The 11,980-nt window shown below is 44.1% G+C and overlaps 1 protein-coding gene across 1 annotated transcript in view; it reads left to right on the top strand.

Annotated features, from left to right (window-relative positions):
- The window catches only part of bmper (BMP binding endothelial regulator), a 30,885-nt gene extending 27,246 nt beyond the window's left edge, over positions 1 to 3,639 (top strand). The window contains exons 14-16 of the mRNA XM_080426726.1: positions 77 to 416; positions 1,160 to 1,290; positions 1,576 to 3,639. Of these exons, the coding sequence (XP_080282852.1) occupies positions 77 to 416; positions 1,160 to 1,290; positions 1,576 to 1,757 (653 nt within the window). The 3' untranslated portion in view covers positions 1,758 to 3,639. The remainder of the gene's footprint in view (positions 1 to 76; positions 417 to 1,159; positions 1,291 to 1,575) is intronic.
- The last annotated feature ends 8,341 nt before the right edge of the window (positions 3,640 to 11,980 follow it).

The following is an 11,980-nucleotide window of genomic DNA, read 5'->3' as shown; positions in this document are numbered from 1 at the left end:
ATGTTGTGCGGGCAGACAAAACATTATGGGAGGCGGAAAAGATGAAGTTTTCCCCTCTCTGTGTCTTCTCCCCCAGGCCTGGAGATCACATGGGACGGGGACAGCTTCGTGGAGGTGGTGGCAGCCCCTCATCTGCGCGGCCGCCTGTGTGGCCTCTGTGGCAACTACAACGGCCACAAGCGCGACGACACCATGGGAGGAGACGGCCAGTTCAAGTTCGACGTGGACGAATTCGCCGAGTCGTGGCGCGTGGAGGGCAACGAGGTGTGCTCCCAGCAGCCACCCCGGAGGCCCGCGTCCTTCCTGTGCTCCGGCAGCGTCAAGGTCAAGTTCCGCGCCCACCGCGAGTGCCAGAAGATCAAGTCGTGGGAGTTTCAGAAGTGTCACCGTGTGGTCGACTTTGCTCCCTTCTACAGGTTAGAATCAGGGTTTATTATGATGATTACTATCTATCTTGTGTGAATAATTATTTTGTGCGTCTGTAGCTTTGTTTTTATTCCTTTTTTATTGTACTTACCCATTAAGACCTGAGGCCGATTCTACAAATGCCGTCTAAAATCAGTAGTTCTCACACTTTCACGATTTTTCCAAAATGTTCAAAAATAGCAGATGTACAAGCTGTACAAGTGAGCTTGTATATCTGCTATTTTTGAATAGCCAACTTTACAATCTAAAATGGCACAGATGCTGTCCCGGTTTTAATGGGTTAATAATGATATCATGTCATGTTTTATGTGCTGTCATGTTGGTGTTTTACGTTTTTTCTTATTGACTAGAAATATTGAAACAATCGAGATAAGGGCTTCAGTCCAACTCTGCCAGCACACATAAACAGTTTCATGGCACTTTTATGTGGTTGGACTTGGTTGATGTTATAATTTCATAAGCAATTTTCATTGCAACTTTGATTGACTGGTGAGACGATTTCATCATAGAAACCAAACCAAAAAACTAAACAAAACAACATTTGCTATTGTTCACACTGAAATAACATGAGCTTGAGCAGGATCAAACCTGCAGCACAATGCATTAGCAATGCAGTGCTGTGGTAAAGGAAATTCCATTCCATCAGAGAGCAACATATTTAACGGTCCAAATGCAGTGCAAATAAAAAAAAAAACAAAGAGCTGAACTAAACTGTTTTATGTTTTTTTTCCAGGTCCTGTGTCACAGATATGTGCGAGTGTCCAGTACATAAGAACTGTTATTGTGAGTCTTTCATAGCCTACAGCCGAGCCTGTGAGAGAGAAGGAACACCCGTCCTCTGGAGAGCTGACACAGCTTGTATGGGTGAGTAACAATGCACAGGGCTTAGTGATGGTGGCTGACGCATTTTTTCATGTCCCCCCCCCCCATAAAGTATCGCCCTACTTCGTCGTATGACAGTGTCGCGCAAAAGTAGGGAAAACAGCCGATCTACAAGCTCACAACATGTCGCATTGCGATGCATTGAGCTTGTAGATCATCTGTTTTTGAAATATTTTGAAAGTGAAAGTGGTTAAGTCTGTCTGTGGTATTTACAAGAATATCACATGAATATGAATCTCTCTTATTTTCCTACTTCCCTGCTTCCAGCCACACAGTGTAAGCACGGTGCCGTTTACGATACCTGCGGACCAGGCTGCATGAAGACCTGTGACAACTGGAATGAGATCGGGCCATGCCACAAGCCCTGTGTGGCTGGCTGCCACTGTCCTGCCAACCTGGTGCTGTTTCAAGGCCGATGCATCAAGCCCACATCCTGCCCTGGTCGGTGACCCTAGTAGCCCCACGGGGGAGGGGGGGATGTGTTGGGTGGCCACCCAGAGTAAAAATGTAAGAGGCCAAAATTGCTGAAGGGTGAATTACATTTAGGGGGTAACTGGGGCCATAAAAGGCTCAGTCTGGGAAGAAACTCAGGGTCCATATTATTCCAAGGGAGTGCATTATGCACAGTGCGGTGGTGATTTGGAGTGAGAGATACAGACTGAGGTGTTGGCCTGAAGGGGAAACTCAATGGACGGGCGAATCAAGGAGATGCCGTATCCATCCTGACTGAGGTACATCCATGCTATAAGACTGGGACTGTTCTGCTGCTTTTTGACTCCTCTTGTAATACCACATACCACCACCACCACAAGACGGTACCAAATCTCAGAAACCCCACAATACCATTCACCACCACAGGGGGGAAGGTTGTTTCTTTTGAAGAAATAAGAATCATTTCAGTGGGAAAACTCAGGGGCCTTATTGAACATTTGGAGGCCAAATCATTTTGAACCCCCATCCGAGGAATGTGCAAGCACACTGCCAAGGACCCTCAGGAAAAGAACTTGGCTAACAGACTTGTTTTTGAGCCAATATGTCCCCTTAATCTCTCATAAACTGTAATAAAACAATAACTCGGAAAATGTGCATCTTGAAAGGGCATGTTCATAGTGCCAACAGAAGGGAGAAGCGCCACAAAGCATCATATTGAACCACCCCTGTGATCTCTCTTGCATAGGGTCATTTTATACTGTAAACTCATGAGATTTATATGAAAGACAGCTTTTGTATTATTGTTATAATTATTTGTTGTTGATATTGTTAATTTATATATATATATATATATATAGCTATCAAATTTACATGTCGTAGCAAGAGCCAGAATCATAAATATAATTATGTTATAAATGATTTAAAGGGAAAAAAGCTATTTATGTATTTGTTGTGTACATTTGTGTTATTGTTTGAAGAGAGAAACACCCAAATGTGACTCAGCTGTTGCACCGTCGCAGGGAAAAAAATGTACTGTATTCTGCTCCGTGTGCAGGTTGTTGTGGTTGTTCTCAAACTGAAGGTGTTCCTCTAAACCTATCTCACTTGACTCAAAGACATTATTTAAGACCAGCAATATAACCTTTCATCTAATTTCTCCTTGACTTCTGTTGTCTTCCATCCAATCTGTTCAAATCTACAATAATTGGGTGAGAAGATTACATTTTTATGTCTGACCAGATGCAGGGATAGAACATACGGCCCCCGGAGATAAGAAAAAAGAAAGAAAAAAGAATGACCTGAGGGGGGTATCAAAAGCAGAAGCATGGCTTTCCCCCATCCCCCCTAGCGCCCTGCATGGGTTATGTTACTGTATGAAGGAGACAGAGGACTGACACAGAAATTTAAACTACGATGGCCTATAAGTGCAAAATACAACATTTCACAACACAAAATAGCAAATTATGAATAAACAAATCAACAAGCAAAACAGAAAACACTGACCTTTCTGAAAACAAATTCACCAGACACCACAACTGTCTTTCACAAAACAAATTAGCAACTCAGAAAACACATTAGAACATGAGAACATAGAGGTATTTCAAAACAAATATTGGCAAATCAGAAACCAAATTAGTGAAACAGAAAACATAATTTTACAAAGCAAATGATCAACTAAAGAACATTTCATAAAACAGAAAGGATAGGTATGTACATTGCAGATCTGATGTCACTTGCATAAGCTAGTGAAGAACATCATTGGTTGCTTTTAGAAAAGATAATAATTTGTGAATATTTGTGTATTTAATAATTCTATTTTGATGTAAAGAACATACAAATAACTGCTCAGGATCAAACTGGAATAATTACAGAGTGGAAAATATTCTTAAAGTTATACCATAAAACATTGCATTGTATTGTATTGTACTGTATTCTTGTGTGCATCCATTTCTGGTGTCTATGAAAGGGTACATTATAATAATGTACATTTACAAACATCAACTAACCAACGGGACACCACAAATATAAAAATTAACTACACAATGTCTTCTCTGTATGAATGCTTTTAATGGGTTGAAATCACATTCTAACAGTATTTAGTATGTGAAATTACTTTTTAGTTTGTCTGAAACTTAGTAGCTACTAAATAGTATGTGAGATGCATTCTAAATTTAGGCCCCGTCCAAAATCGCATACTAACTTACTATTTAGTATGCCAAATTACTTTTTTGTATGTCCGAAAGCTTAGTAGCTACTAAATAGTATGTGATTTGCATGCTAAATTCAGGCCACGTCCGAAATCGCATACTAACTTATAATATTTAGTATGCTTAATTACTTTTCTTCTTCTCTATCATTCTGCCAATTATACACTGTCTCTAGGAACAGTCCTTGGTCTTTCATCTGTGCTCACTTGATTGATTGAATACTTTATTAGCAGTTTGCAAAAAAGCACAGGAAAGTACAAGGTCTGCTAAGAGGATTTTAAAGATGGCTTGTTTCCATTGGGGTCCTTTGTACTCAATTCATCGAAAAGATTCACAATTCACTCCCAGATTATAGTTCAAGTCTGCATCACTGTGAATGACCACAGGGTGAGGGGAGGAGGAGAGGATGGAGAGGAGGAGGGAGAGAGGGGAGGGGTGAGGGGAGGAGGAGAGGAGGATAGGAGAGGAGGGGGTGAGGAGAGGGGGGGAAGGGGGGAGGGGGAGAGGAGAGGAGGGTGAGGGGGAGAGGAGGGGGAGGAGGGGGTGAGAGGAGAGGAGGAGAAGAGAAATTATTATTTATCTTTTAACATCTAGATGTGAGGGCTGCGAAGCGGCCCAAACCTCTAGTTATTATCCTATCCTATCCTATCCTACTATAATTGAAACCTACTATAATTGAAATGACCTCCAAAAGTACGTCCGGGGTTGCTCAGCACACGATCACTCCACTTGCCCAAAAAGTCTGCCACAGACTGTTGTTCAGTGCTCTGGCTAATACGTAGGCCTCTTTCCCCATCTTCAATGTTCTTACATATTGTACAGTTAATATAAAACGACATTGCACATTTAGCCACAGCACCCCACCCTACTGCGCATCTCCATATAAGGCCATATCAGTTGGATCACTGGTGCAACGTAGCTGTGATGTAGCTGATCGGGCCTAGTTACGGGCCAGGCTCTGCAGAGCAAGGCTCCGTTTTGTTATTGGCATTATTCTGTTTCTTCTTCTTCAATCAATCAATCAATCAAACTTTATTAAGGACACTTGGTCCATAGCACATAAAAAAAACATACAATACACAAACAACAGAGGCGGACATAGTCCACATTAAAATCACAGATTCATATACAGGCTTACACGCCAATGGTTCCACAGTTTAGAAACAAACCTGACCGAGCTAAATAAAGGGTTATTCAGGATTAAAATGATGCTGTTGGCAGAATCAGACAGCCTACACATACATTTGTACATGAGGTTCCGCAGCACAGCGGAGCAGGTGGGTACACCAATACTGACGAACATTTGGCTTGCACTGCTGCATCGTGGCACTTTAAGCAGCAGTCTCATGCCATCATTATAAGCTACATTGAGTTTCTGCATACTGCTCTTTCTGTAGCGCCGCCACAAGTGGGAAGTATACATAGGTGTACAAAAAGCTTTGAATAGTGTGGACTTCACAGAAGCTGAACACATACTAAACTTACGAACAATCATGTTGGCTTGTGCATATAACATTCTACGTTGTCTGTAGATGTCCCTATCATCAGATAGGTCATTTGTCAAATAATGGCCTAAGTACTTGACCTCATCACAAACCTTAAGGGCAGTACCAGACAGAAGAAAGACAGGAAATGACAGTTTACTGTCTTCTCTACTTCTTATAATCATGATATTACTCTTCTTTGCATTGTAAATAATGTCACAGTCTGAGCCATATTGAGAGCAGACCCGCAGTAACTGTTGAAGGCCAGCACTATATGGACAGAGGATTACCAAATCATCTCCGTACATCAGGTGGTTGATTATTTTGTTACCAACCCGACACCCTGTATCACAGCTGCTCAGCTGCTTAGATAGGTCATCCATATATAAATTAAAGAGCAAAGGAGAATACTTCCCTGTCTGACTCCATTATTTACTGTGAAATGAGCAGAAACACAGTTACCCCATCTAATACACATGGTCTGATGTGCGTACCAGAAAACCAGGATTCTTATTAAAATGTAGGGACCCCTCTGTTCTGTAATTTTTACCCGCTTGCTGAAAGCTGCGGGTCTACAGACAGGCTGGGCCACTTGACATGTATTGGACACCTATGCGACACCTATTTGTCATTGGCTGTCCTGGCTGTCCTTCACTACTTTAAGCCAATGGGGACACTTTCCCGTTTAAGCCAATGCCTCTCCTCCTTTGCAGCACCCGCCTCCCCTCGCCCCTCCCAGCACTTCCCCTCCCGAAGGCTATCCACGCTCCTTACACCATTGCATCTTACTTAGCCTCAGGCTACAGAGCTGCTAACCCCCCCCCCACACGCACACACACGCGCAGATCGAGAGAGAGAGAGAGAGAGAGAGAGAGAGAGAGAGAGAGAGAGAGAGAGAGAGAGAGAGAGAGAGAGAGAGAGAGAGACCCCCCCCACACACACGCCAGCGAATATCTTAGGAAAACAAGCCCATAAGAAGCAACTACAGGCCATATTAGCACTTCAAGCTATAGCGGATATACAAGGGGGCCTGGGGACCCCCGCAAAGCAATCACTGGTGGTCCGCGGACCCCCACTGGGAGCCTGAGACTTCCCCATACTATGAACGGCTATGTTGCGCGAGACAGGACGCTAATGATTGCCATTAAAACCAAAGAAATGATGTTGCTCACATGTTGCAAACACAGCAGCTATTGGTGAGGGCGGCCCCAGCTAAACAACAGGCCGCTCGATGTTCGTTTGTATGGAAGAATTTCACTGTAGATGTGGACAAAAACAACGGTGGAGTGACGAGGCTAGTCGACGAGCTTAGCATTGTTAGCTTGACGTCAAGCGTCATGGTTGAACTTACACCTGGTGTTTGCATTTCTCCATTTACAACTCGTACATCTACATAAACGTTCAGATTTCAAATATAAAGTGCTTATCTCATGGCTACGGGTGTTATAATTATATACGGGCCCTCATAAGTACCCGTATCTTCCGTATCGTTCAATAAAAAGCATTTTGATCCGATTGGTGGCCATTGTCTCCGTTTTTCTCACCTACGCGGCTGTAGCGGTTGGGGGGTGTATGCACTCTGATACATTATAACTCTATGAGAAAATGGCCGCCGATCGGAATAAAATGCTTTTTATTTAACAATACGGAAGATACGGGTACTTACACCCACCCGAAATGACGTGTAACATCCGTGGCCATGGGGTAAGCACTTTATATTTCAAATCTGAACGTTTATGTAGATGTACAGGCTGTAAATTAACAAAGTGCAAACGCCATGTTGCAGTTCAACAAAGACGTCACGACGACATGTAGCCGTTTATTTGCAGTGGTGGAAAGTACATTTACTCAAGTACTGTACTTAAAGTTGTACAATGCAGAATCACAAATAACGATTTTTAGCAACCTCTGCTGGTCACTACCGTCACTGCATACAATTTCCGTTGTCCTCGATTACCCAGAATTCCATTCGTTTTCACCGGAAGCCGGAAGCGTTTCAAAAAGCGATCTTTTAATTGTTTTATACTATCTACGGATCGTTTCTCTTAGCCAGTGGAGCATTAGTTACCATGAGCTGTGCTTTCTTTTTCTGTTATTTTTCGATCTTCTAATCCTACATTCTCTTAAAATCAGCGTGAGGTTCCTTTTTGATATTAGCGCGATAGTTCCTGGCCAAACAGGAAACCGTTGCGGTAGTTCCTGGGGACGTCGGCCACGACGTCATGACGTTGGCCAGGAACGTCATTTTCCCGGGAAAGTCCCCCCAGTCCACGTTCAATAGAAAATATATAAATAAAAGGCTTCCGGGGGTGAAATTCATGGAGTGGGTGTTGTGAAACTTTTGCCACTCACAAAAGATATACAATTTAACTTTAGTTTTGTTGAAAACGTTACCTAGTATGCCTTTAAGCTCACATGCGACGCGTTGTGAGCTTGTAGATCTGCTATTTTCAAATATTTAGCACTTTTACTTTTGGTACTTTACGTACATTTTGATGCCAATACTTTTGTACTTTTACTCAATTACATGTTTAATTCTGGACTTTCACTTGTAACAGAGTATTTTCATATTGCAGTATTGGTACTTTTACTTAAGTAGAGAATTTGAGTACTTTTTCCACCACTGCTTATTTGGCCTTGCTTTCAAGATTCTTTTTGAAAATAGCTGATGTATTTGGGCTCAAGTGGTGAAACTGGTCGTTTCTTTTGGCCTTGTTTTCATAGACCTCTAGCTTGTTTCTCTCACAGAACAACACCAGCACTGGATTTTATCAATACATTTACTTACATCGGCAATTAGAAAATTACCGATCTACAAGCATGCATTGTGAGCTTGAAGATCTGCTATTTTCTAATAAATATTGTATTAAATCTATTATGATGATGATTACTTATTATGCCTTTTTATGCCACAGATCCTCTATGAGGGGTCCCTGGCACTAAATAAAGTGGACAGCTGACTGAAAGGTGTCAATGGGGGAGTGATTAGAGGAGTGGCTAGGCTGAATAAATTACCCATTGTTCACGCCCATTACCTGGAGCTGAGAGGTGCTCCGAAGTGACAATTCTTTAGAAGGCATTACCTCAGTTTGCACTATTATAGATAACCAGATTCAAATGATCACATCTTCTTCAAATATGTTCCAATTTTGATAAATGACAACTTGCGGCATAAAGCATTGTAGATGCATTGTAGATTTTTCTAGCCGACCTACGAGCTCACAACGAGCTTGTAGATCGGCTATTTTCAAATATTCAATGTATTTCTATATAGGTTTAAACTTTAAAGTGCTTGGGTGGCCTATATATAGTCGTTTCGTTTGAGATTGTTTTCATAGACCTGGTTGCTTATTTCTCTCGCCACATCTGGCAACATCGTTCAGAACAGAGGCATAATCCTCGGACGTTCATAATGCCACAGAGTTAAAAAGTATTCCAGTCTTGATGATGACGAACCTTTATGTACATGTAGACCTACTCTATAGGCCTAAAGTAAGTGACAAAGGAATTATATCCCCTCATACCTGCAACCTATAAAGACATAATGGCCTGGCTGCAACAGAGAAGGAGTGCACGTGTTCTAAATGTTTAAACAACACCCGGTTGCATTGGCTGGGACATTCTGCACAATGAGCCTGCCGCAAGCGGGTATATTATGACTTTGTCATTTCTTGTTTTAACAACTTTTCATGATTAACACGATCAAAGGCTTTAGACAAATCAATAAAACATGTAAAAATTGTGGTATTTTGCCCGTTATATAAATATAACCTTTAAGGCAAATATACACATATCTGTGCTATGTTTAGGTTTAAAACCAAACTGGTTGTCAGAGGTCAGAATAAACCTCTCCACTTTGTTCAGTATAGTTCTCTCTAAGACCTTAGATAAAATACTGGCCAGGGCTATTGGTCGGTAGTTATCTGAGCTGTTCAATTTCCCAGATTTGTCTTTAATGATAGGCACTAATAAAACAGATAAAAGGGACTTTGGTAAAACACCATGAATTAAAAACCCAGTGAAACAGATAGCAAGTAAGGGACATAGTTTTCTGCCTGCATACTTTAAATGCTCAGCAGATATCTTGTCCATACCACACCACACGCTTTATTGTCTTTCAGAAGCCTGACTGCATCATAAACTTCTAGTGAGGGGATAGTAAACAGCCTCATCATTATTAACAATGTTTCCCACTACGAAGGAGTTGCTTTGCACGCAATTGAACAGTTCATAATAATGTTTCTGCCACAACTGAGCAATCTCCTCTGGGCCAGTTACACCATCAATATTTGTTGGTAAAGATGTTTTACAGTTTTGTAGCATTGCTTCTCTCGTTGTTTACATATGGGAAACAGCGCCCTCTGGCGATGATACAGAAGCTTCACATTCACTCCCTCAGGGCCAAAACCCTTTTTGGCCCGATGGGCCTTCCGTCGCTTTCTGGTAGTCCCTTCCCCGAAGGCATAAAAGGAACCGGAACGCGGAAGTCATTCTCTTTGTTCCTTCTGCCAAGCGTGTGAAGGAGCTCCACACTTCTAAGAATCGAGGTTGCGGGTTTCTACAAGCTCAATAGCGACGGGTCGGATCCTGGTCCACTGAGTTCCCCGACCTCTCTCCCTCTTCTAACTACTGTGTTTCCCGGCACGGAATACACCGACGCTAACCTTCGACCACGCTAGCCTTCGTTAGCCCAGCTAGCAGCTAGCGGTTAGCTCTTCTACTCGGTGGTTTTAGCCTAGCTAGCCACCCTCTTCGCCATGGATCGACGGGACCGTCCAGCCGTCGCCGATCGCGACACCGGGAGACCAGCCTGGATCTTCCCCCGCGGCGGTGCGGCTCCCGTTCATGTTCCCAGCCTCTGGACGAATGGGACATGCATGACCACTGCGTCAGCTGCCTGGGCCTCGCACACACTGAGGACGCCGTCTACGGCGACCCGAGGTGCTTCGAGTGTGCAGGCCTCCACACCTCCGAGCTCAGGAGCCGGTTCAGCAGGGCCCAAAGGCTCATCCTACCACCACGGGCCCTGTATGAGAGCTACGAGGACGAGCTCGACGGAGACCGCCGCTACTATTCCTCTCGACGATCGGCGGACCGCGGGCCAGCTAGCCTAGCCGCCGGTTGGGAGGAACGTCGACGGCCCCGCGTTTCAGCAGCAGCCGGCTCTGCACGAGCTCTGGAACCGCCGGAGCAGCTCCGATCGTCCTACTCGAGGCCTACTCTACACCCCCGCTCACGCTCTCCTACAACGAGGGGACCCTACGAGGGCACCGAGCCCCACGTGGATCCCCCTCTCACCCCACCTGAGGGCCGCAGCAGCGGCGCCGAGCATCGAGCAGCCCTTCGCTACTTTTCCCCGCCGGTGAGTATTGCTTCTGTCGGCGATGACGAGGCCGACAACGACGTCGTCACCTCTTACCAACCCCGGCACTACGATGACGATGGAGTAAGGCTACCACGTCGTCGATGAAGTCGAGGGGGACGGGGAGGTCGTCCTGCACGACGCCGACGCCACGGAAGACCGTGGCCCCCCAATCCTCGGCCCACCTGAAGTGAGGACCCCTCTCCCTGCCACTGTACCTGCGGTGGAGGCTGCGGCCCAGCCTGGCAGCGCTCCTCCACCGGCCGAAAGAGGTGAGACCACCTTACTGGAGCTCTACAAAACAGCTACCATCAGATGCGGTCTCAAGTGGCCGGCTGACGACACCGAGGAGCCCCCTGCTAACCCCTCGGAGTTCCAGGGTCTCGACTCGGTGGACGAAAAGGTTGCCAAGAATATCAATATATTATAAATATCAACAGACACTATCAGGGAGGCCATATCTAGCTCAATGAGAAGATAGGCAGCCTTTGAGTCCAGTCTGTAGGTCGCAGGTTCGATCCCTGTCCCCGACAATGTATTGAAGTGATCATGATTTGGCATTATTAGGTTTAGACATAGTGTTTCTTGAGGATAGGCTTAGGCGTTTTACTGAGGTTAGGGTTAGTGAAGGTTTAAAATGCTCATGTTAATTGCATGGTCTTCTTTCTCTCAAGTTCAGTCTTCTATGTTTCTACGGCTTATTGTGCATATTACTTATCATTGCTTCTTTCTTTCTTCTCTCTGCAATCGCTGACCCCGTATTATGCTTGCAGCTATACTTATTATTATTATAGGGTGACGCCTAGCCCATGGCCCTCCCTCCAGTCATGCAATACTTAATGCAGTACCCATTACCTCATACTTTGAGGCCAGTCAATGACATCAGTATGATGTCATATTGATGACACCAGGGATCTCCATATATGGGCATAGGGACACAGACAGACAGATACAGAGATTTGTGGACAGATGGACAAACGCTGATCCTACCGTCTGCCAAGTGTGAAGTCAATCGGTCAGACTGTTCTCGACATATGTGGCGATACACTCACAGACAGACAGACAGACACATAAGTCTTTCGGTGCATAGTGTGATAAATTCATGGATTTCATTGTTTACATTACAACATCTTGCAGCAATAATATGAAACAAAAGATAGACAAAACAAAATGCACAAGCCAATAAT

This window comes from Gymnoscopelus braueri, assembly GCF_963280865.1.
Source record: "Gymnoscopelus braueri genome assembly, chromosome: 4".
NCBI lineage: Eukaryota > Metazoa > Chordata > Actinopteri > Myctophiformes > Myctophidae > Gymnoscopelus > Gymnoscopelus braueri.
This window is presented reverse-complemented; position numbering and strand designations above follow the sequence as displayed.